At 41.4% G+C, this 26,160-nt stretch overlaps 2 protein-coding genes and 1 long non-coding RNA gene across 5 annotated transcripts in view; 1 reads left to right on the forward strand and 2 right to left on the reverse strand.

The window, feature by feature from the left end:
• The window catches only part of LOC310842306 (gamma-aminobutyric acid receptor subunit rho-2), a gene marked incomplete at its 5' end in the record, with an annotated part of 23,206 nt that extends 14,552 nt beyond the window's left edge, over positions 1 to 8,654 (reverse strand). Inside the window, 2 exons of one of the 3 annotated variants that reach the window (XM_083734027.1) lie at positions 3,247 to 3,353; positions 8,303 to 8,654. In XM_083734027.1, the coding sequence (XP_083590153.1) occupies positions 3,247 to 3,353; positions 8,303 to 8,493 (298 nt within the window). Of the gene's footprint in view, positions 1 to 3,246; positions 3,354 to 8,302 lie in introns of those variants that run through there. The other 2 variants (XM_083734026.1, XM_083734028.1) reach the window with 2 other exon arrangements.
• The window catches only part of LOC310840838, a 387,462-nt gene that overhangs the window by 359,035 nt on the left and 2,267 nt on the right, over positions 1 to 26,160 (forward strand). The gene's annotated exons all lie outside the window — the stretch shown is intronic.
• Positions 7,669 to 24,888, reverse strand: UBE2J1 (ubiquitin conjugating enzyme E2 J1). The gene is made up of 8 exons (XM_083734029.1): positions 24,357 to 24,888; positions 18,157 to 18,230; positions 17,784 to 17,915; positions 15,188 to 15,272; positions 14,569 to 14,674; positions 13,874 to 14,003; positions 13,296 to 13,433; positions 7,669 to 11,675 (listed from the first exon to the last, which is right to left on the reverse strand). Exons 1-8 carry the CDS (start codon positions 24,385 to 24,387, stop codon positions 11,412 to 11,414), a joined length of 960 nt encoding a protein of 319 aa, XP_083590155.1. The 5' UTR covers positions 24,388 to 24,888; the 3' UTR covers positions 7,669 to 11,411.

The following is a 26,160-nucleotide window of genomic DNA, read 5'->3' on the forward strand; positions in this document are numbered from 1 at the left end:
TTTCTTGTATATATAGCTAATTTGTTGTGCTACAGTAACAGAGTGCTTTAACTGTGCAATCCTACATTTCTCAGTATGCACTTGAATCCCTCTCACAAAATATTAACAGTTTGGAGGCAGCCTCAGTTAGGAATTTTGGCTTATCTTGGATATGTTTATCCTTATATTTGTGTTTCTAAGCATCTGATTTAATCACAGTAAAATATGGAAATGTATATAACAGCTCTCAGTTGGACTTCATAAAGCATATGAAACTTCCATTTACAGGGGCAGAACTTCCCCGGCGGCACCCTGTGTGGTGCCAAAATTTGGTGCCCCCGAGGCTCTGCCATACGTCTGGATTTTTCTGGACATTAGTGGTATTTCAAAGGCAGAATGTCTGGGAGGAATTTCCGAAAGGCGGTGCTTTAACCTGGATCTTAGACAAGTCAATAACTTTCGGGTCTTCCTAAAAAAAAAGCTCAACGTGGCAACCCTAGCTCTGTGCCCAGTGCAACCAAACCAGTCACGTCCCCCTAAATACGCTTCTGCACTTCTCATTTTCCCTCAAGTGGCAAAATGGGATGAGCCGTCCCTGTAAACAGCACTTAGGTGTTTACAGATTTTGAATAATAGAATGAGCATGTACAATGCCGGCCAGCCACCTCTAACTATTAAACGATATATATGTCTGGCATGTCTGGCAACAAGTGCCAGCTGTGGTGAGCCCTGGCATGACCCACAGCAGCCCAGGTGTCGATGTGGGGTGTTTGGCTGCTGCCTACATCATCTGCAACCCTTGGGTGGTTATTTAGGGAAGTGGGTGCTGGGCTGGGCTTCAGCTGCAAGGTCTAGCCTTAGCTGCATCACTGCAGAGGAGCTTCTTGGAAGCCAAGATCTTGTAGGGAGGTGGGGGGTGTCACGGTGCTTTGAAGAACTTGCTTCTCTTCCCTCCCTCTTGCCCCCTTTCATATACTGCAATCCTACATCTGAATGAACCTAGCAGGGTTGACGTCACTCCAGCTTTTACATTTGTGTACACAACAACATTACTACGTCAGCGATTCACCATGGATGACTGGAAGGTTCTGTAGGTTAGGATTAAGTTCTGCTGGCAGGGCTCAGCAGAGACGCTTATGCTGCTGCACCTGCCCGCTAGGCTCCAGGCTGTGGTGGCTAATCCTGTCGTTCCGTGAGCAACATTTGCTATATTTTTATTTTCAAATTGTGATTGGATTTTAGATCTCCTTTAAGAGGCAAAAGATTAATAATCTGGGAGGCTGAAGCCCAGACTTGACCTTGCATGAAAAATAAGCACAGTTTTAATTATACCAATGATCAAGTACAAGGTGCCTTCCATCCACTTTGATTTGGAATGTTTTATAGATTTCATTTCAAGGAAAGGACATGGTAAATTTGGTTGTACTCGCTCCTTCACTGAATCAGTGACCAAACAGATCAAAAGGGAGCACAGTTACAGTGTCTAAACAGTGCAGAATTAGTGTACACACTTCTTTTGACAATGTGCCCCCAAACCTGCAAAAGCAGGAACAGGAAAGGAAGACACATGCAACATTAATCTAACATAGAAGCTACCCGGATATACACAAGTTAGGCTATTTCTGTCCAGATAAGGGCACTTTGCACCACTGAGGCCACCTGAGCCTCAAGCGACAGCAAAGGCTCCAGAAGTACCCAAAAGCTACGTAACTCACTCCTTCAGAGGGAGTACAGCCCCATTTTTATCCACAGAGCCCTGCTCTGGTGCCCACAGGATCATCTCCCCTGCCTCTCCCTGCTGTCAAATTGATGCTTGAAATAAACATTATGTTGTAGCCAATGCATCAAGACACAGTGTGCTTAATGGCTGTGGTCTGTTTGTCATGCCCACGACATTTTCTTCATTTTGCAAACATGCTGACAGGCACCCAAAAGATAGCAGAACCTGCTTTTAGCTCGTATGTGCCAATTAAATGTAACCCAGTAGGAACTGGCTGGTACTACACTGGGTGGGGAATAAACCATATCACAGGAACCATATTAGGCTGTTCTTCGACGGAAAAGATACTGCTATTTTAAGTATCAGCTAAAGCTGCTTATTCATGGACTCCCTATAAAAAAGAGAGATGTCCTAGATGAAATGCTTACAGTGAGAGTTTGAGGAAGGGAGCCCAAATGAAATATTTACATAATCTTTAGATATTAATATTTGTAGTAAATAATACCTGAACATCTGCTAGCCAAGGTCATTGGCACTGAGATAACTCTGAAAGGGTCAAATCAAATGTGCTCTCATATTAGGACAGGAAAAGGCTCTGCCACATGCAAGGAAAGGAGAAGTCAGATGCATGAGGTGAACAGAGAAGATTTTAGATATATATTCATATGGGATCTATATATCCTGTATGGTGGGATGCGGTGGACATGCCAAACTGAGACAAAGGCCCATCTATACTGCTGTTTAATGTGGACACTAAGCTTCCTGTACCTCCATGAATGAACCTTAATTGCATCAGCCATCGGCCATAGCAATAAAACAGCAGCCATTTGTTTTCCATTGTCCATGTGATATTCTCCACAAAATCAATGCCTTCCCACCACTTTCCTCCCCCTTCGTCCGAATTTTCTCATACCGTCTCCTTTTCAGAGTATCCCTGGTATAACAAAATCCAGATTGAGGGAGGGGAAAGTATGGCAAGGCAGTGATTTAGAGGAGTGCATCATATGGACAATGGAGAATTAATTGAGGTACAGGAAGCTACATATTAAACAACAGTAGGGATGAGACCCAAGAAGTACATCCTAAGAGCTGTGACCCAATCGCTTAGGTAAGCACACTGAGCTGCTGACACAAATTAGATGGTAATTCCATAGCTCCAGTCAAAGTTGTACCCAGATTTGTGTGCATGCCTACAGTTAAATTCAGCTTGGTGCTTACGTACTGCATCTGCATCTGCCACTAACATGCTTTCTGGGTTACAGGTATAAATTGTGCAGCTTAGAAAAGGTCAGTGAATATTTTCAGCAAAATCTATGGAGCATGTGCTTCTTCACCACATTTATAGGTCTGACATTTTATTATGTTTTTGTATGTACTGGAAGCCACCCAGATGGGCAGGATATACTACTACTACTACTAATAATAATAATAACAACTTGTGCAAAGAGGATCAATTGTCAATCCTGGAGACTTGAACTCAGTGAGTCCCCACAATGCTGTTCCCACCATTTTTTGTGGGGACGAATTTGCAACACCCCTCCAGTTACCTCCAAAGGCTGGTCTCATGGTGAAATCATGGTCATCTACCCTCAGGAGCTGTTCACTTTTTCCTGTCCGAGTTTTGGTCATGTCGTGGTTCTTCTTATATATGTGACTAAAATGGAAAGCAAAGAACCAACTGTCACTCCTAGTCATCCAACATCATCATCTTCATCATCATCATCATCATCATCATAGTACTGAAATTCTATGTAACTTGGATATTACAATGGAAGTTGAAGTACTTTCAGACTGTTGCTATTTTGCGGGTGGGATTCAAGAGCATGCCAGCAAATTTAGTTTGAACAATAAAAGTGAATTTGGTGTTCTTGCACAAAATGTCCACTTAAAAAACAACAGACTTTTTGTGGCAAAGAAAGTGTTTGGGAAATGCTCTAGAAAGTGTGGAACAATCATTGCTTGACTCAGTGCCACATAACCTCCCTGCAACTTTTGTGCAAACTATTCAGGTTGAATCCTCAGTAAACAGGTTGATTGGAAGTGACCTTATAGTTAACTAGCATAGTAGCAAAAAGATAGCAGAGCAACCTCTTGATATAAAAGTGAATATAACATACATATGTGGAAATTTAATTATAGTCCAGCTAAAGGTATACAGGGGTCAGTTAGGTAAGAGGAAAATGTCTAGTTTTCTAATCACTACTGATTTAAGAGGGGGGATTAGAATAAATTAAGACCCAAGAGCCCTTTGCTCTAGCAGTGAGATCTGCAAAGTTGTACATACTACTGCTACAGTCAGAAACAGATAAATTTCAATGCTAGCTGAGACTGATGGGAGTTCATTGAGTTTGGTCCAAACTTGTGCAGCCCTAAATAGCCTCTCAGTAGTGATTGATTTCTAACATTTTGAAGTATTCATAATATGGAATGAGGCTAGTACACTGTAAGCCTTGTGGGGCAGCCATATTTGTGAGTTAAGTAACACATCCTCCAACTCAATAGGTGAAGGTCTCTGCCACATCATACCCCATGCACATCTAAGAACAGGAAGCAGGAGTGTGGAGACTCACAAAATGGTGGCCCCAGTCTTCATTAGTAGTGTACTACCGCCAAACATTACAGTGGGGAGTGGAGATTGGTTGCCCTGGGAGATGCCATTTTGGGCTGTATCTCCTTGTCACAAACACTGTCGGGGGTTCTATCCAATGTGCAAAGCAACATGCCAGTGGGGAAACCATGGATTAGCACACTAAGCTCCCTTTGTTGGCTCCCATTAACCAGATCGCAAACTTCTGAAGCAGGGAGCCTCAGGCATTCATGGAAGCTCCCAGAACAATTTAGAGCCCTATTCTTCCAGAATTCTCAGTTGTGCATGGAGAACATTCCATGCTTGCCCTCCAACTTGTGGAGAGTGATTTGAGACTGTGGTGCAAAGCTTAGCACACTCATGACTACTATAGTGTTGTCGTTATATATGAGTAGAGCATCTGAGGTTGTTATTGGCACCCGTCTGTCTTGAGACGCAAGAGGCAATGGAGTGTTCCTCTGGAGGTGAAGTAAAAGTGCTGTGTTTGCAGCACCAAAGTGGCCTCCCCAGGGTGTGCAAGCTTGGACAGTTTGTATGGAGGTCCTGGGATGCCCAGATGACAAGACCCCCCCCCCCTCGGCCTTGCTGATGTGGTCAAAATGCTGGATATAATGTGTATTCTGCATATAGGCAAGGGGTGAGAAGGCCTAAAGAAGAGGAGACATTTTTGAACCTGATGTTAAAGACTAATAGGGAGCCAGTGCAAAGAATGAACAAGATTGGAGAGTGAGGTTATGATCACAGAAGTTGGAGAGGGCTTTCTGGATCAGTTGAAGAGAATCACTATAGCAGGAAAGGAGTGATTCCTGCCATCTATATAACATGCAAAGTGACAACAATCTTAATTGAATACAGAGAGATGATGGAGGTCTTGGAGGAAGAAGCAACGTCTTCATTTAAAAGCCCCCACCTCTTAATCCCTTGGCTACAACCCACCCACTCAATATGACCATCCAATTCCTCCCATATGCTTGTTGTTTGAGGCAGTAAAAGGGCACAGCTAGCATTAATCTGAATGCCCCAACATTATGTTTCTTCTTCCACAGTGTGCACCTTAACTGTACTTATTTAGTAGGTCTTCACTAGTAAGCAAGCTTATGTTTGAAATTGTGAACAATTATAATGATTAGGAGTTGTATTTGTTTAGTACACTAATTGCTAAAATCTGTGTGCTGACAGGTCTCACAAAAAACTGGTTTATTCCACTTCTGTGCCCCACAATGACGAAGAGCTACAAACAGTATAAAACAAGTACAATACTTTTAATCTGAGAAATGTTGAAAGGATAGGGAAAGGAAGATTTTATGAAGCCCACTGCCATATGAAATAATGCCATTATTTGTTGAAGCAGAAAGCATTAATTGATTAACAGCTTGATAGCCGATTAAAAATAGAGTTCCAATTAATCAGAGTCTGCCATCTGGGGCATTCCCAATGCCACTTACAAAGTCACAACCAGGTCTCCAAATTGGCTTCTTCCTTCTATGGCAGGATCTCCCTTCATGTGGAAGAAGGAGTCTTTGAGGAAACCTTGGTCTCTCTTGGATGCTTCTGCCCAGAGAGTAGGTCAAAAATCCAGAAAAGAGCTGGCCCTACTGCTGGGCAGTGTGTGGCAGCCACCTCAGGTAGCAGTTGCTGACAGTCAGTGACGCTGAGGTGTTGGACAGAGCTACATGTGCCACACGACCTGCCCTGCACCTCCTAAGCCAGTCTCTGCTGTCCTAAATTGTGGTGGAGGATGCTGATGTTGTCTAATTGCCAGTGTTTGAAGTGAGAGTTAACCACCTATCTTTGCTGGCTCCCAGTACATTTTTGAGCACAATTCAAAGTGTTGGTGCTGATCTTTAAAGCCATGAACGGCCTCAGTGCTATACAGCCAAAGGAGCCCCTCCACCCCCATCATTCAGCCTGGACAATGAGGTCCAGCTCCAAAGGGCCTTCTGATGGTTCCCTCACTGCAAGAAGTGAAGTGAGAGGGAACCAGGCAGAGAGCCTTCTCAGTAGTGGCGCCTGCCGTGTGGAATGCCCTCCCATCAGATGTCAAAGAGATAAATGACTATATAACTTTTAGAAGACATCTGAATGCAGTCCTGTATATGGAAGTTTTTAACATTTGATTTTTTAATTATGTTTGTTGGAAGACACCCAGAGTGGCTGGGGCAATCCAGTCAGATAGCCAGGGTACAAATATATTATTATTATTATACATTATTTGCAGGAGGGCTGGAGAAGCTGTGGTGCTCCAGGTGCTGATGGGACTAGAACTCTCATCCCTGACCATGTTATTTCGTTTCTGATAGTTGAATGAATGATATTAAACCATATGCACAATCCCACATATAAATGGTATGTTAAAGCTGTTTATTCTCGTTTTTAAAATTCTGCAAAGGGTAGATGTTGTTTCACACCAAAAGGTATTCCTCCATAAAAAGAAAAATGTACTGAGGAGTCAGCTCTTAGGAACCATAAATTGTGCAAAACTATGAACAAGAATCCCGTGCCCATTTATGCATCTGTAGGCACTTCCTGGGGACCTGTATGGATAAGTATGGTCCTGCAGCTTTTAATATAAAGGGTGAAAGTCAAGCAAGCAGTGCCAGTGCACCATTGAGTTAAGCAGAGGTTGATGGGACCTCTGTGTAAGTCCATCTAAAAACAATGGACCCTGCTTGGAGGATTGCACCATGTTGTAACATTTCAAATCTGAATTATTAACAAGCTGCTTTGTGAAGGCTTTTTTCCCCTTTGAAAAACAGGGTATAAATGCTGTCTTAAATTCTTTCCTAAACAGCAAAGAATTGATCAGTCTTTGTAATCAACAACATTCCCAATTACTTGCACAGTAAAGATTTGGACTGTAAATGTCACAGGAAGGCAAGAGAATGAGGCCAGTAACATGAGGTGAACTAGTTTTGCTGGAGAGAATGTAATCTTCCACCAACAATGGCAGTCCAATAAAATAAATCAGCTCATCCATTGTGAATCTCTTACCCAGTGGGACGAAGTTAGTAATCACTTCATGTGCAAAGCTTGAGAGCAACATGCTCTAAGTTCACAGTGTCAGGCTGAAGAAAACACAACTAATAAAAAGATGAAGGTCACAGTGTTTCCATTTAATAAGACGGATTAACCCAACTTTGTTTATAAGGTCTTAACCAGGCAAATGGTCCTGTAAGATGTGGTTCACTGGATGACATAACTCAGTATAAAAATGGATAATATATACTTGGGGTTGCTTAGCAGTTTGGGGGAGATTATCTTTTTCTCATATAAACCATTCACCATGCTCTATGATATTAAATCTGATAAAACTTTACTAAGACCTTTTAGCTGTTTGGTACATGCTTACAGTACTAAAAAAAAGTGAGGCTCACCAAAATAATTTGCAACAACAAAAGGTAGAATTTATAAATATGAGTATTAGGCATTTATACATAAAGAAAAATAAATGTTTAACCAACAAAACAACAAGCCCAACACCAAACAAATAAAACAGAAAAGCTGTAATCCTCTGCACATCTATTTAGTAATAAGAACCACTGAACTAAGAGTTCTTCTCTCTGAGTAGACATGCATGATTTCAGGGAGCACATCCTGAAACTGATACAGGCAAGATATTTAGAGAAGTATATTTTATGTCTTATATTTTATACCTTCAGATCTACAATAGGTTTTGGTCAAGATAAAAAGCAGCCCTACGGGTTGTTTTGAAGTAACAAAGCAGTTGATGCAATTTCAATATTTAATGTTCATATCTGAGAATCTATTCCATAATCACATTATCTTTTAAAATTCTTGGGAAAAGAATCATTATAATAGCTCTCAAAGCAGTAATGCAATTTAGTATTATTCGGGGAACTAGAGTTTTACCTCTCTCTCACACCAGCAGTTATAGTGCATGTACTTTTCAGGCACACCATGCAATATACAGCAGAACTACACGTATTGAGCATTTTCCTGGTGAAAATATATAGTGAAAACTGAGGAAGTGATCAGTTATTTTAGCTACTCCTTACCTTATTTGCGGCAGCTCTACTTGTCCTGTCCATCTCCTTTTCCTGTGCTTTCTGCTCTCCACAAGGAAGAACAAACAAAAGATCAGCAAAATTAGTTTTGCAAAATTGTAAGGCATTCCGTGGGAATCACTGCTCCACTCTCCTTCAGTTCTGTAACCGCCTGCCGTGTAAGTACACGCTGGTTTAAACATTGAATCAGCTGCATCTCCAGAATCTCACATTTATCAGTGTGATCATTGTTAGAAAGAAAACTGCTTTTCTGCTTTAATATTTTAAACCTGCTTTCCAGGGCTTCCTACTCAGAGCTCTTCCTTTCCTTGCTGCTCAGGGATTGGCCATTACTCATGAAGAAGTTAGTCCTATCTGGCAACATTTCCACTGGGTCCTAAACGAGTGCTTTTGCAGAAAGCCATTGGATAAAAAGAATGCAACTCCATCTGCCAGTTTTGTTCTAGCCACTAATCTCGGAATTGCACAATCCTCTGCCAGACTGTGCAAAACCATCTCTCTCTGTTTTTTTATTAGGGAGGCTGGATAGACTGTGTGCCTTACAGAGAGCATTCTTCAATGAGAGGCAGGTGCTTACATGTTCATGATGCAGCAAACATAGCCTAGTGTTACTCTACTGTAGAGTTTGTGATCTTGTAGTTAAGTTAGCCATCTAAAAGAGCTGCCAGCATGCAAACAGTCTGTTCACTCTGCTTTTTAAAATCATAGTCTTTCAGTTTTATCATATTTTTAATCAATGCTCGTAAATAATCTTTTCTAAACCGCTGTGTGAGGTCTGCTTGAAAAGCACTATACCTTAAACTGATAAGTAACAAATCAAGTGCCATTTTCTTTAACAGGAGGAAAATGCTAGATTGTTAACAAAATAAGTGAAATGGCTTAAATTGTTTGTCTTTAGAGCACTCACAGTTGGTTTCTGATCCTGAAATGTCATAATGAATGGAGGTAATGCTTATGCAGTACATTTTGAGCTTTAATTTTCAAACATTTTCTATACACTCACTATCTCTGTCATCCTTGGGGCAACTCCATAAGGTATACCAGTTTTTATTAACATATTGCACATGGGTGACTGAGGCTGGGAGAGTGTGGTGGCTTCCCTAAGGCTATACAGTGAGATAGCTTCTGAAATGCAGATTTCTGGAGTCAAACTTCTAGCTACTACAACAGTTCTCAGGATCTCAAAGATTAAAATGAGAAGTTAAATGCCAACTTTAACAATCCCTTGTTTTCAAAATAAAATGTTATTTAGTCAGAGTTGTTTTGAATCACTGCATAGCCAGGCAGCGCCACTTGCACTTCTATGTGATAAGCAAATTCAAGGAAGAAAATAATCTGGCTTCGTGAGATTTGAATATTAATAGTTGTGTAGCTTCTACTTTGATGTGGCATCTCCATATCTCAGGCCATGATTATGTGTTATATTACAGGGACCAGACTTGATCTTGATTGTTCTAAGGGCAATTTTTTAAAGCCACATATTCTATAACATGTATATAGCACTACAAGTGGAACTCACAACCAAATATTGCAGTACAGTGTGCTCGTGTTCATGTTTTAAGCCAGTCCATTCTATTCCCCCTCCCCTCGTTTTCCATCCCCCCTTTCCTACAGCAGTCAGCCAGCATCCTATGTCCATTTTTACGAGCATCTTTAATCCTCATTGGTCTGTTTTTGGAAGAATTCCATTCCTATGGCTTTCCCTACTAAAGTATATTGTACTTCTGCAAACTCCGGGGCTGCTGCTTCATTCCTCTGGCTACACAAGGAGCAGCGCTCGGAGAACTGAGTTTACTATTAGTTTAGACAAGTGAGGACCCGCAACAAATTGTTGCATATTGTGTCAAGGGGGAAAACATTTAAAGATTTATTTTCTCAGGCAGGAGTCTGCCCAGAATGATACTTTTAAATGCAAATTACACTAGGCAAGATACAGAGAAATACCCTGGAAAGGGGATTTTCTTGCCCTTGCCTACCTTCTGCAACACCTTTGCATCCTGAACAGTCACTGCTGGAGGTCAAAGATCTTCAGAGCAGCATGGTATGGGGGTGTGTGTGTGTGAAGATGTCTCAAATCAGCTGAAATGGATTTCTTACAAAAGGAGTGGCTTTTGGTGAGTTGGAGTGGTTGGGAAAGCCCATTGGACAAAGGAGCTTCCACTCATACTGAGTCTTCACTCTATTTCAGGGGTCTTTTTCGGCACTAGGTAGATTTCATAGATGATGTTAGATTAAAATATCTTGTTTTTACTTATGGGTTTTGAAAATGCTTTAATGAGTTTTTCATTAAATGATGGGCCCATGAAACAATCATCTCAATGCATTATATATATTTCTGGAATAAGTCACAGTCAATAAGCTCTGGGTAAATATTACATATTTATAACTATTTCCAGGATCTTCAAATTTAAAAAAGCAAAATATACACAATTGAATATTAGAAAATGACATTCAAACCTCACAAAAGATTATCCTAATTTCTGGAAAATTAAAACTAAAAAGAAAAACAAACAATGTTCTGGCCCCTCTTTTTCACAGAGGATAAAAACCCTACAATTTAAGGGATTCCCCCCCAAAATTTGTTGTGTAGGAAATAAATGTACTTACAAAATATCAACAACTTCCCCTCCCTGCTCAGTTTTGTAATATTTACTATGCAAGTATACCTGCTCTTCAATTTAAGAAGTTCTTTCTCAGGTAATTTTTTATAGACACACTTGAAAATAATAATTATTTATGTTGCCACATAGCATTAAACCACAAGTTTATGTGTTTATCAGTTAAAATTACCCACCAAAGCTCACAAGTGATGCATTCAGCCCTCTCACTCCTTAAATATCCTGCTAATGCAGATATATATCCTGTACATCATCTCTCAGGTTATATGCTAAGTTTGTATTAATCATTAATAGTTCATGTTCACACCAATATCAAGGTGTGCTTTTCTTGCAGATATTAATGTACCTCATGATACATTAAATTCAGACGTAAAGTGAGTAAATACAAAAAGTAATTTCATGTAAACAATCCTCATGACATATCCAACACAGAACATTTTAATAAAGAATTCAAGTCACAGTTTTTTTTAAATGACCAAAACTCATAATTCAAATATATACTCATTGGCTAGATATATACGCCTAAATATAAGAGCTGCCAGTGCTAAAACAAGGAGGAGAATCAGCGCATTTGAGCCCATGTGGTTTGTGTTGACCCTTGGCTGCTGAACCTGATTGAAGTTGGTTGAAGTTGGCACCCTTCTCTGCTGTGCACGCCGCTGGCGAGGGCTCATAGAAGTATTATTTGATGCAGGCTGGTTATGTTGTTCTTGACTTGAGCTGGCTGAGTTGGTCTGGTTTTCAGACTAAAAAAATAAAGATTCTGGCTTTAATAGAACAGAATGGAATGGAACATGGAATGGAAACAAAATGCAGCTTGGCAATTTCACTGAGGCTGCCCAGTGAGCTTCATGGGCGAAAGGGGATTTGAACTCTGATCACCCAGTTCCTAGATCAACCCTCTACCCACTACATCACACTGGTTCAGGGTTGTGCATGAACTGGAATGTCGTGCTAAACCAAGAGTGGCTAGCCTGTTGTACCCATAATCTCTTGACCACTGAACATGCTGGCTGATGGGAATTGGAGTCCAACATGATCATCCCTGTGCTGAACCATGACATAGTGTAAAGTGTGGAAGTTTGTTTTATGTGTGTCACTCATTCTGATGACCCAACAAATGGAATAAAACTAGTGAGCTGCTAGATGAAAACAAAGTCATCTAAAATGAGGTTAATCAAACTATTATTGACTTTCCCCCCTTCTCAGCACAAAATACAATTAATATTACTGGTGAGTGAAATGGATATGCTTAAGATGACAAACCATACACTCAAGAACTATGAAACTTGCAGGGGGGCAGGAATCAAATCACAAACTCTGTAAGAATCTGACAGAAGGAAAATTGATGGGGAAATCTGCATAATATTAGCATGCCTGTATTTCTAAATAGCTGGAAAATACTCATCACCAAGCAACAGATGGTCTGACGCGATTTGACAGGATTTTTAAAAACCAATCTGCAGCTCCATCAACCTTTAAAACACACACACACACCACACACACACAAGCTTAACTGGGATTTGTCTACAATTTGTCCGTGAATTTAGATTGCATCCACAGTAGTCATAGAAGCAGCTGCCCTGTCACAATACCAGGCCTCAGTTACTTCCAAAGTGGATGGGTTATATAAGCACTCTTCTTGGCTATATTAATATGTCATAATTAAGCAAACAATTATTTAAAATGGTCAGAATTAATACTGCCCTTTATGTAGTCAAATTTACTTGAGAGATTATAAACAAAAAGGAACATGATAAGCATATTTAATAGAATAAAAGCTGCAAATCACTAAAGAGCAGGGCCTCTATTTGCTTTGGTTTATATAAGTCTCTCAGGCTTAGGGATAAAACAAGTGTGGCTCTGGGGGCAAGTCCATATCACTGCTGCAAATAAATTACCTTCTGTACAAGGACCATTTAGATTCGAAAAGGCAGGATATTCTCTCTCTCTCTCTCTCTCTCTCTATATATATATCCTTAGCTTACGAAGATGTTTAAATTGGATTTTGATAGAAAAGTTAAAATAATATAGTAAGCAAGGTCAGAACTAAAATAACTGATGAAAATGATTTCCTATGGGCCAACAGCTCTGAAAAGTCATACACAGTAAAAACCTACTTATGTCTATCAAGATATAAACTTCATTGAATTTAAAGGAACTTACTCTCAGGTAAATCTGCATAGAGCTGCAGTGACAAAAGGCAACAGATGAGTAAAGGAAGGTGACAGGACTTCAGCAATAGTAGTTTTGCTGGAATGCTAATAAGCTTTTAAAAATGCTCTAAAGTGACATTCTACCAATATTATTTGGATTTTCTAAGTCTTTGCCTTCATTTGTTTATCTCAGATTTTTGAAACACCTACCACTTCATTGGGGGTGGTGTCCTGGAATGCTGGAGTTGTACTTTCTTGTTGTTGGTGTTCAGGTGAACTGGGCAAGTGGTTAAATCCCGATAAGTCTGCAGGTTCAGCAACAGATTTCCTAGATGAGTTAACTTCAGCCTTAAAAGGACAAAACAGCACAAATGGTACATCAGTTAAAAACTTTAATCAGGCATGTTATATAATGCATCTTCTCTCTTCTCTAGCATTATTTATTCAATTGTTATTAAACAAGTGCACACACATTGTGTGCAATGTTATTTCCAGAGCAAGTGTCTTCTCAATTTATGCCTGAAATTCTGGACCTCAGCTGCTATGCTTACATCATTTGGTTGCCAAAGCACAGTACAACCAATAATTCTGAAACCCACCGAAGAAACTGTGATGCCATAAATACAGCAGTATGGCCAACCCACCACATAATCAATCAATCAACTACTGCTGCCTCCATTCTTTCCAAGTGAACTGTGACCTGGCTAGCTGCACCAACCAACCTACTCTAGGTATGATCCTATTCAAATAAACTGGGGAGGGGGGGAAACAGCAAATAGTTAAACAACCTTGAAACTAATTTGCCTGGCAAGTTCCTTAGCCTCTTTATCAGCTTGGCTTGAAGCACTTCCAGATGTTAATGGCAAGAGGGCTTCCTTCATAAGTGATCCACATCCTTCACAATAGAAATCCTGAGATCTGGAAAGTAACAAAAGTTTATACACTAATTTAATTGAACCACCAACAGTGATCAAAATATCCAGCATTCTTAATGAATCTACATATGTATGAAATTATAACGTCTGCCATAGATCTACCAGCACAATTGCTATTAAATTTTGCCATCTATTAGCTCCATGGTGCATTCTTGACAATAACATATTTGTGGTAAGAAAACAAAACACAAGTGACTAAATGTTTTGCTCTTAAGTATTTATTTAATAAAGAACACGCAAAAATAAGAATAGCTGACACCTGATCCATTGCATGTTTATTCAGAGGCAAATCCAGATGTTCTATGTAAGCATTCATAGGACTGTCCTCTAAGCTAAGAACAGAATGCACAAAATAAATGAAGGTGAGCAAAGTGGGACAAACTTCTGAGTAAATATGCTTATGAATGCAATGTAACATACTGAGCATTATACACTGAGCAAATAATATGATTTACCTAGCCAACTTAAGAGGAACATAGGAATAAGATTCAGAAATAAGATTCAACATAAAAAAAAAATTAGTCACAAAAACAAAAGCAAACCCTTACTTCTTAGCAAGTGCTCTTCTTTCCTCAGGGGTATAGTCTAGAGACCCTATGGCTCCCTCCCCTTTCGTTGGCATAAATCCAATAATAGCAAGCAATGCAGTTCTTACTGTGATCAAAAAAGAAGAGGGGTGCAGGTTAAGTACTAAATAGGGGAGGAGGAGAAAACTACTTAACGTACAAATTTATAACAGGCAATTAAAAAAAAATAAGCCCAAGGTAATGCAAAATATATTAAATCCTGCCCCCAATGTCCAACACATGCCTGAAGAGAAGCAGGAATGTCACATAACATTTAAAAGGAAAGATCTGCTGTTGAATGTAGCACAGCAATCTTACAGTGGTACTTCAGTTTATGAACTTAATCCGTTCCAGAAATCTGTTCTTAAACCGAAACCGTTCTTAAACCAAGGCATGCTTTCCCTAATGAGACCTCCCACTGTACCTTCCGCCATACAGATTCTGTTCTTAGACCAAGGTAAAAGTTCACAAACCAGGACACTACTTCTGGTTTTGCGGAGCTTGTAAACCAAATCATTCATAAACAGGACTGTTCTTAAACCGAGGTAACACTGTACTTGTGTACTGAGGCCCTTTGCTGCCAACAATAGCTGATACTTACTGCTCCATGATGGTTGCCATGTTTCAGGATGATGCCCTGAGATGCTTAAGCAAATTTTCTTTCCCACTTCAAACCTGCCATTAGCCTTAAATGGGCACATAAGAAAGAAAGATAAAGAAAAATAATACTATGTAACTCAAACCATTTTCATAAGCAAGATTCAACTAGTTTGAAGAGAGTACAGTATCTTTGGAATACTGTACAATTGTACAGTCAACATTCTGTAATTGAATGTTACTGAAAAGAAACTTGAAGTCTCAGCTGTAGCAGAATTGTTTTAGTCGTGCTCAAAGAACAGAGTATTCTCAATGATTGATGAAACTACAGTCAAAGGTTTATCCAAACCACCTCTAAAAGAGGAACTCGCACAAACATGAGTGCTGGAAGGAAGACCGCTCCCTGCCGCAAGGCCCATTTCCACCTGGTCTAGGGGGAAGGACCGAGATTCACCCTGAACAGCTAAAAACGGCTCACTGGGAGGCCACGCAGGAACAACTCTTGGTTTGCTGCAACTGGCAAAAAAGTTTTTTATGGTTCTAATGTTCGTTCCTCTGTTTTGTTTTTGTCAGGTTGGTGTTAGGTAAATGTTTAGTTGGAGTTGGTGGTTATCTTAATTTGGGCATAACTGTAAACCGGTGGTTCTTGTTGTTGTAAACTGGTTGTTGTTGTTGTTTTCTATTGGTTTATTAGTTTGTTTGTTGCATGTATAGGAAATTTTGTTTTTTAATCTTTGATTTTAGTTGTGTTTTTATATATGTTGTAAGCCACCTAGAGTGGCTGCGGAAACCCAGCCAGATAGGCAGGAGATCTGGAGATAGATAGCCCTGATACAGTTTGCTCTTCTTTGAATCATAGAATCATAGAGTTGGAAGAGACCACAAGGGCGATCGAATCCAACCCCCTGCTAAGCAGGAAACACCATCAGAGCACTCCTGACATATGGTTGTCAAGCCTCTGCTTAAAGACTTCCAAAGAAGGAGACTCCACCACACTCCTTGGCAGCAAATTCCACTGTCGAACAGTTCTTACTGTCAGGAAGTTCTTTCTAATGTTTAGGTGGAATCTTCTTTCTTGTAGTTTGGATCCATTGCTCCATGTCTGCTTCTCTGGAGCAGCAGAAAACAACCTTTCTCCCTCCTCTATGTGACATCCTTTTATATATTTGAACATGGCTATCATATCACCCCTTAACCTCCTCTTCTCCAGGCTAAACATGCCCAGCTCCCTTAGCCGTTCCTCAGCAGAATACAGTGGCACTATTACTTCCCTTGATCTAGATGCTATACTCCTATTGATGCAGCCCAGAATTGCATTGGCTTTTTTAGCTGCCGCGTCACACTGTTGGCTCATGTCAAGTTTGTGGTCAACCAAGACTCCTAGATCCTTTTCACATGTACTGCTCTCAAGCCAGGTGTCACCCATCTTGTATTTGTGCCTCTCATTTTTTTGCCCAAGTGCAATACTTTACATTTCTCCCTGTTAAAGTTCATCTTGTTTTGGCCCAGTTCTCTAATCTGTCAAGGTCGTTTTGAAGTGTGATCCTGTCCTCTGGGGTGTTAGCCACCCCTCCCAGTTTGGTGTCATCTGCAAATTTGATCAGGATGCCCTTGAGTCCATCATCCAAGTCGTTGATAAAGATGTTGAATAAGACCGGGCCCAAGACAGAACCCTGTGGCACCCCACTAGTCACTCTTCTCCAGGATGAAGAGAAACCATTGATGAGCACCCTTTGGGTTCAGTCAGTCAGCCAGTTACAAATCTACTGAGTGGTAGTCAAGACCACATTTTACCAGCTTCTTTACAAGAATATCATGGGGCACTTTGAATACAGCAGATTCTCTCAAGATCTCATCTTCAGTCCATGTTGTGTCTCTGTTTGTCTAAACAATCCGCATAACCAACAGGACTGCAGTCACATAGGCTGCTCTAAGTCACATCAAAATGCTCCTCCAGTTTAATTTATTGACCAAAATATCAAGGTAATCCAGCCCTAGCCTACAGTTATTAATCATAGCAACTAAACACAATTAGGCACACATCTACCCCACCTCACCCCCTCACACAAGGAGGAAATTGTTTTGATGTATGTAGCATTCTTGGTGCATGCAATGAAAAACAGCTTCAAATATTAGGAATAGTGGAAAATACATAACTAGTAATTTTCTTACGTTATACAGTAAACTGAACAAAAAACAGTAGTGATGTTTTGAAGACTAGTGGACATAAATCCTTTTTTTTTTAAATGTAACTATTAAAACTCTCAAAACAAATAGGAGAAAAATCCTGAATTCTACTGTTGCCAAGCCTTCTCCAAATCACTTAAAACATTCCATTTCTCAAAACACCCTAAACAAAATGCCTCACAGAGTTCAGAACAGAACACAATTCATTTTTCTTGGGACTTTTCTAATGCTCCCTGCATAAAGTCTAGAAGTGAAGTTCCAGTTTGCCTAACTGGATACAAAGAGAAAGGCCAAAAAACCAGGGGTCTATATTTGTTTACACCTTTTAAAAAATATCATTTAAGGAGACCAAATTTCTGATGTAGATCTAACAAGTGCTTATGCTGTTATGAATGGCTGAGAAACAATCTTACCGTTAAGAGAATAATACTTGGTGGTTTCATAGGATACTCTGGTGGTAGTACTATTCTTCCATGATAAACTCCACCATCAAAATCTGAATCTGGAGGACCTCTGACAGTGAAATGCCACTCAAAAAGATTGTCCTACAAGCAACCAAATATACAGAAATACATTGAATATAATAGCAACAGGAGGACATGATGGGGGAGAACAGAGGCCATGATCTGGGAGCCCTCACATATTCATGCTAAGCCATGGGCTTAGTGTTATAGTCAAACCAGCTCAATGTGCTTTTCACAATAACTGCAAATACAATGAAAGACAGACTGATCAAGGTAGGCATTGCTGTTGTGAATTTATTTATCAGAATGGCCACATGCTAACCTCTAAGGGCTGTGCATGATAATGGTCTGTTGGATCCTTCAGTTCTGCAGCTTCTTTCATTAAACGTTTTACAGCTGAAAGAAAAGAAAAAGGAAAAAAACACTGTAAGTGATTTCAGTATCAAAAACTTATAGCCAATAGGCCTAGGCGATATATCTATTGCTCAGGACCGGTATTAGGGGCAGAGGAACTCAGGAGAGGTGGTGCTTTCACCAGCGATATACCGCTGAGTGAAACCAACATCATGGTCTGCCCTCATACTGTTGCAGATGGAGAAACAAGCTCCATCGCCAAGACACAATACACCTTGTTCTTCCCTCTGCTTCAACAAGCCCCATGTCTATCCAGCTTGAAGACGCTGGTGGGACATGGGGCTTGCTCAGCTGGGGGGTGAGATGGCTCAAAGAAGCACTCCTGCCCCCCAGCTGAGCCTCACCAGTCCCCCTTGCCTGTCTCCAGGCAGCAGCAGAAACTGCCTCCACTGCCTCGGGACGGGGGGGGGGGCAGGAGCACTAATGGGCTGCTTCTTTCTCCCCAAGGGAGAGGCAGCCCACCCGTGCCTCTCGCTCATCCCAAGGTGGTGGAGGATACTGCCTCAGCTGCTTTGGGATGGCTGGGGTGGAAAAGGGAACAGCAAAACAAGACATGAAGTTTTAATATAGCAAGAAATTATAGAATATATCAATTAAAAGGCAGTAAGACAGAATAGGTGTTTTGAAGTCCAGTCACCTATCTGAAAAAGGAGAAAAACTGAAGAAATGTGAAGGTTTATTATTTCAGTAAATATATTTGTATGTATCTCAAAGGAATTTTTTTTTTAAAGGAGAAAGGTGCTTCCAAGTACATTTGTAAAATCAAAGTAGGTTACATATCCAGTCCAAAGTGAGCGAAAACAAAGCAATTGTCTGGGATCTAAAAAGCCATGTGCTTAAAGAGGATCTATGCATAAAGGGATTGTTGAGATCTCCTTTAGTCTAAGTTCAAATGTTCGGCCAAACGGCTGACCTTCAGAAGCTTTTCAGAGAAAGGGGTGGGAATGAGGGGCTGCAATAAGAGGCCTGGGGAAAAAAACCTGATGGAAGCGTAGAACACCAAACTAGGTTGTATGGATCTTAACCATAATTATCCATCAGATTTATCTTGATTCTAATTTAATGCCCCTGTTTCAAACACATATCCATGTAGACATGCACCACTGATTTAGTATGCAATTCACCAGACTCAGTTACTACTAAAATAAGTGTATATAATATTTCTTATATAATAATTTTTGAAATGGCAAGGGCAAGAAGCAAGCTTTGCAAGGGCAAAAGAAGTTGCAAGGCAAGGACAAGAGCTTCTGAGCAATACTGATGAACCGTTTTGCTTTTCACAATTTATGTAAGTTGGACTGCTAACATCAGAACGTCACTTCACCTCAGAGGGGAGGCTGCCACCTACTGGAGTAAAAACACTCCCACCTTCATTTTATAGATTACAAAATGTGAAATTTTAACAGGCCACCTAAAATTATACATTAAACAAATATAAAGCCTCAGGCACAATCCTTTGAAAACAAATTTCGGTAGTGGTCATTATTATATTTCACTGGAGTACTTTTATCTCCAACCATTGGCAAGCATTTGATTAGAAGGACCCTATCAGGATGGATTGCAGTTTTAGCTGCACCCTAGATCCCTAGATGCTGGTGGTGCTGTGGTCTCAACCACTGAGCCTTAGGCTTGCTGATCAAAAGGTCGGCAGTTCGAATCCCTGCGATGGGGTGAGCTCCCGTTGCTTGGTCCCAGCTCCTGCCAACTTAGCAGTTCAAAAGCACGCCAAAAAGTGCAAGTAGATTAATAGGTACCGCTCTAGTGGGAAGGTAAATGGCGTTTCCATGTGCTGCTCTGGTGTTGGTGTTCTGTTGCGCCAGAAGCGGCTTAGTATTGCTGGCCACATGACCCGGAAAAACTGTCTGCGGAGCAGACAAACGCCAGCTCCCTTGGCCTGTAAAGCGAAATGATCGCCACAACCCCAGAGTCGTTTGCAACTGGACTTAACTGTCAGGGGTCCCTTTACCTTTAGACCCCTGTAGCAGATGACATGCCCACAATGCCAAAACAGTATCGTGATTTTAAAAATATGCAGTAAAGAATACTTTTATCATTCTTGTGGAGAAAAAAAAATCTTAAGCAAGCACTGGGCACTTACCTATCAGACTGTTTAATGCAGTGTATATGTATAAGCAGAGACAAAGTTCTTATTATTTCATTTATTAAACACAAAGACACATGTTTTTCTTTGCTTCTCATCTCTGACTCTGAAGGGATTAGTGAGTCAAGATTTAAGTGCAGTTTTGCATTTCCAAAGTGGCTGCCATAATTTATTACTTCTTTGTCCCAACAGGCTTCAGTGTAACCTAATATAGTTCTAATCTAATTAAGTCTGCAATACCTTCCTTTATCACTATCTTAAGCCTGAAACAAAGTATAGTATACACATTTCTATAAATCTGCAAAATAATCCTGAAATACATTTATTCAATAGTTACTAATACTCTTATGACTTGCAGGCATGAAATTTATATTCAGCTTTAAAAAAGTATGTCTACTCTTTGTCTCAATTCTTGCATCTCCCTTTAAATGTTCCATTCTTTCATTCTTCTGTCCTACCCTGACTGAGCTGAGTATACAGGGGAAGAGAACAATTCCAATTAATTGCCAGGGGCAAGGAAGATATTTGCACTGAGCTATCCTTTAAAAAGTAATCTATATGTATGAAAAGTGATGTGCCTAATCACATCTGAACTGTGAAGGACAAGAATGCAACTTTGCATTCTACTCTGTATAGTGTCTACTCTGGAGCTAGTCACAAAGGAATCCTCTGTGCAATTACTCAGAATTAACTGTGAATAATAATAATAATAATAATAATAATAATAATTTATACCCTGCCCATCTGGCTGGGTTTCCCCAGCCACTCTGGGCGGCTTCCAACAAAATATTAAAATACAATAGTCTGTTAAACATTAAAAGCTTTCCTAAACAGGGCTGCCTTCAGTGCATGACTTATTCCTTGGTAACTGTGTAGGGTATATTAAATGCAGAGAACCATGTAGAGGAATGAGCACTGACTGTGAAGGCTGTATTGCAGAAGGGTTCGGTTTTTTAAAAAAAATGTACTTAGGTACTTCCAACATTTCTGGCAAGAGGCTGAATGTGACCCACCAGGCCTCTGTGTCCAGTTCTCAGGACTCTCCCCAGGCCACAGTCACCACTGCTCTGCACTCTCCTTGAGAGCTTTTGCATGGCTGGGATGTGTCTGTGAGCTGTGATACTGCCTCATGCCTGGATGAAGGATGAGGAAAGTTGCATGAGTAGAAATTTCTGACTGTTTTGTGAATGGAATGCAGCCTACTGTACAAAGTTAAGAATCACATCCCTTGCTTTGTCCACTCTTGCATCTAGCAACACCCACTGTCTTCCGGACACCAGAATGTTGCATCCAATCACGTCTTATTCACAGTAGACCCACTGAAAGTAATGACCTTAAGTCAGTCAAGGTTCCCTACCTCTGGTATACTAAACATTAAAAACCCATTTCAGATACAAAATGCCATTACATTTTCAGGTATGTCTCAAATGCATTCATTTGTCACCCAGAAAGCATCATGATTTAAGTAAGCTTTGTGGTCCTCCATGCTACCACAAATTGTGGGTGTTCTGAGAACTTTTGAGAACTGTGTGACTGCATACTTCCTTGCAACATACTTCATAAAGTACTGGATACACTGAAGGCAGAGAGTGCATAAAGGATATCCAAACAGAGGGTTCATTTGAAACAATCTTCTAGGCCTATGGTAGCAGCATACAGTATTATCTTTTCTTTCAGTCAGATTAGAAGGAACCTACCACCACCTTGGCACAAAGGTTCATGTGAAATCTGGCAGCTGCTAAACTCAGTCTATATCAGCTTTTTCCATGAAGGCACAAATAGTCTTGAAAATCACAGTGGGGATTGAGTACAAAAGCTAATCAGATCTGAGCTCAGCACATGCTGAGCAGCAGCTTTTCATATGAGAGTATGAGCCTATGGCAGGGAAGCCAAAGACAGCTCATACTAACCAAAGCCTCAGCTACCACCAGCTCAAAAGGCCCACTAGCCATGTGATGATTGGTCACATGTGTTTGCCTTGCAGTTTTTTTCTATAACAAAATACAGTTATAAAGGCTGCAATCTAAGGGAAAGACAAACAAGTGGCTGGATATAGGAGGTTCCCTTTGGATGGTTTTCTATTCAAAATCTTCCATGTGGGCCAGGTAATATTTAGCAAATCAAAATGTACTAGATCTTGTACTAGAAGTACATAAATAAAGTTTCCAAATGGCCACTTTCCAGGTTGCAATTAGTTGTGTCCATTGTGTGGAGCTTCAGTATTCACAATGTATCCATTATGTAATACACTAGAGCATGAGTCACCATCATTGAACTCATGGGTGCACCTGAAGAAGCCTTTGCCAGTGCCTACAAGGTCCAGGTTCCCCCACCAAATTTTTCTTATTGGGGGGCCTTTATAATAGGGGAAAGAAGAATAAACCCTCCACAAGTATGGACCCCCATGCTAAATCCCCATCCCCGTTGCAATTTCACTTTAAATATATATTGTATTAAAGTCAACAGAATGCTTTTTTCAAGTCTAATCATGACTTGACTGGGCATGATCTTGAAGCTGGGGAGGGACAATTAACTCTTGCGTTGCCAGCTGCACTCTCCAGGAAGATTGCTTCCCCCCAATTAGACTTAGAGGAAGGGGGAGTTAAAACATTTTTTCAAGCCTAATTGCTGTCGGGAGTGGGATGGGGTGGGGAGAGTATGAGTGCACATGTTTCTGTATGGTTGTGGTGCATGTGTGGTGCCCGTAACAGTTTCTCAAGTCTGCAAATGTGTCCACAGGCTCAAAAAGGCTGGCAACCACTGCTGGAGTCTGACCAAATTCCACATTATCAACATCAATTGTGACTATAGCGGTTGCCACATACTTAAGTGATCTTGTGGTTGTTTCTTCAGATGTTCATTTACCATGTCTCTGCTCAAACAGCTTTTCATAACACTGCACTGGCAAAATTACATGTGAACTGAGGCTGTGTACACACCTCAGAGAGCTGTCATTCTTAGCAACCTTAATGAACTACAGTTCCTGGGATTTGGGGGGGCAGGGAGAGAATGTGCTATAAATGTGTTGTGTATGCAGCTAGAGTTAAACACCTTTCACCTGTAACTAAACAGACTAGCATCTCCTTTGCACAGAGAAGGTTCCTGGTTCAATCCCTAAGATCCCTAGGTAGAGATGGGAGAGGCCCCTATTTAAAATCTGGCAGAGCAGCTGCCAGTCAGTGTAGATACTGCTGAGCTATATGGGACCAATGTTCTGACTCAGTAGAAGACAGCTTCTGTATATGTACCATAAGACAAACAGAGCAACTCAACCTGCATACCAATTTGGTCATGTGAACTGACAGTGTGATGCTGTGGAGTTTTTTTCCAGCCCCATCCCCCGATTTTAAAAAATAATAATTTAAGAACAAGCATCCTTCAGGCAAGAAAACACACACACACTGCAAGCTTATATGGAGATGAGTGTTAGGTACACGTGTGCCAGAAGAACCGGAAATATGCTTGATCCAAAATAGACGCAGAAGATTCTTATGGAGCCACAAGAGATGAGCTGTGGGTGGGGAGCTCTGGACTGGGGCAAAAATGCCCCCCAACCCTGAGCAAATGGAAGACAAAACAACAACCCTCCCCCCACCCCAGTGACACGAATAACCTCTGTTTTCCAAGCCGTCTCCTCGTCACCCTCTTGGGGAATCGAAAGTGAAGGAGGCGAGAGAAACGTCTCCCTTGGGCTGAAGCATCGCCGAAGAAGCGCAAGAACAGCACCCACTGAGGGGCCATAACCATAACAATACATAAAGCAAAATGACTCTCCCCTCCCCTCCTCCTGCCAGGCACTTTGCGGCAGAAGACGGAGGCCGGGGAGAGAGCCGGTGGCCTTGGCCTAGCCGAGCATCCGAACCAGGGGCTCGCGTGATGGTGGATCCCAACCCCCGCAGTGCCATCTCCCAGGGAAGGCCACGAAAGGACCGTCTCGGGCCCCCTTCCCTTAAAGAAGAAGCAGCAGCCCCTGGCAATTCTCCCACCGCTCCTTCCCCACAACTCACCGGGGCTTTTGAGGTTGTAGCGAGTCTCCATGGCGGCGGCGGCGCCCGCGATGCCTCTTCCCTCTCCCGCCCTCCTTCGCCCGTCCCTTCCCGGACTCCGCCGGGGCCACGTAAGGCTTGTTCCTTCGGCCGGGCGGAGAACAGCAACGCCGGCGGCGAGGCGAGACCGTGGAAGGGGCGGGAGGCGGAGGAGGAGGAGGCAGCCGCCCGCCCTTCGTTTCTTCGCAGGCTGCCGGGAAACTCCCCCTGACGTGGCGGCGGCGACTCGGAGGAAGACGGAGCCGCCTCCACTTTCCTTCGCCTTCCCAAAGGGGGCAGCGGCAGGCGGCCCTCAGGATGCCACTCCCGGCTTGCCCTCCCCTTGACCCGCACTGCAAAGACCATCACCCCTCCATTTACTGATCCGGAGTAAACTAATCTGGAGTAATTGCCACAACCCCAGCTACCCGCTCAGCACTCGTTAAGAGGGTTAGGATCTTCTCTACACCCATTAGTAGTATATTGGGGAGAGGAGAAGACAGACACACCCACACCCACAGAACCAAGCCAACTCTGAACAAGTTCGGTCCAAATTATGTTGGCTCCCGAGACATGAAATCAGATAGGGTGATGATATGCGCGCTCTCTCTCTCTCTCTCTCTCTCTCTCTATATATATATATATATAATCCTTATAAATTTTCTTTTCCCAATCCTGCCTGCCCCCCCTTGCGTCTTGAAATGGAAAGCACTCTTTGTGCATCTTCCTGGTTCTAAGACAATGCATCTAAAAAGCTGCAATCCCGCTTACCTCGATGAGATCATAAGATTGCACTGCAAAAGTTGTTTTGCTAAATTCAAAACCAAATTAATGTAATTTAATCCAGAAGATGGGTCATAATCACTGCTACTCCCACTACCTAGACTGTCATTAATACTTCACACCTTATTTACCAGTAGACTACTGTATAGAGCAATGGGATGTGAGAGAGCAGAGGTAATGCTTTTTTCACATTTGTAGGCCTAAGAAGTGGTTGTGAAGCCAATCTATAATTAGCTGATGCTAGTTATATTTGCACAAAACATAGGGACATTCATGCTCAAGAAGTACTCTTTCAGATGTACAGAAGCTTCACTCCAAAAGGAGGAATTGTGTGGTTTCCATTAAGCTTAATCTCGAGCTTCCTAAGAACAGATGGCAAAAAAATTAGTTGGCAGTTCTGCCTAAACAGAGGCAACAAGCTGTGCTTAAGCAATATGAACTTAAATGCCCATTGTGGGGACACGTGAGAGGGAAGGGAAGACAAGCAGTGTTTTATGTAATGCCTTTCATACAGTAACTTGGGCAGGGTAAGTTTTATTAAACAAATCCAAATAATTGTATTTTGGGTAGAGGTAGAAAGAGGGAGTGACTATACTGCCTCATGTACCATCTTCTTTAGAAATGTAAATATAGCTTCAGATGCTTTTTGAAACTTGTATTCATTCATATGCAACCCGTGAGCCACTTTAGTCATCTCTTGGAATTGGCATCTTATGGAAGCAGAAATATGTGGACTCTCATACATTGTTCCTGTTACCAACATATACTTGCTAGTCAAAAGATTAGCATGAATGGTTTGAGAAACCATATGCTGTATTTCCATTACTTGAGAACTATGTTGATCACTTCCAACATGCACCCCTTCCTCCCCAGGGTTCTCTCTCAGCAACTGGGTCCTTCCACTAGATAGCTCTGTGGGCTAGCAGGCAGAGCCCTATTGCCAAATCAAACCACTATGTCCCACTCCTAATATCCTGTACCTAAATACAGTCATACCTCGGGT

Source organism: Podarcis gaigeae (genome assembly GCF_964106915.1).
Source record: "Podarcis gaigeae genome assembly, chromosome: 3".
Classification (NCBI taxonomy): domain Eukaryota; kingdom Metazoa; phylum Chordata; class Lepidosauria; order Squamata; family Lacertidae; genus Podarcis; species Podarcis gaigeae.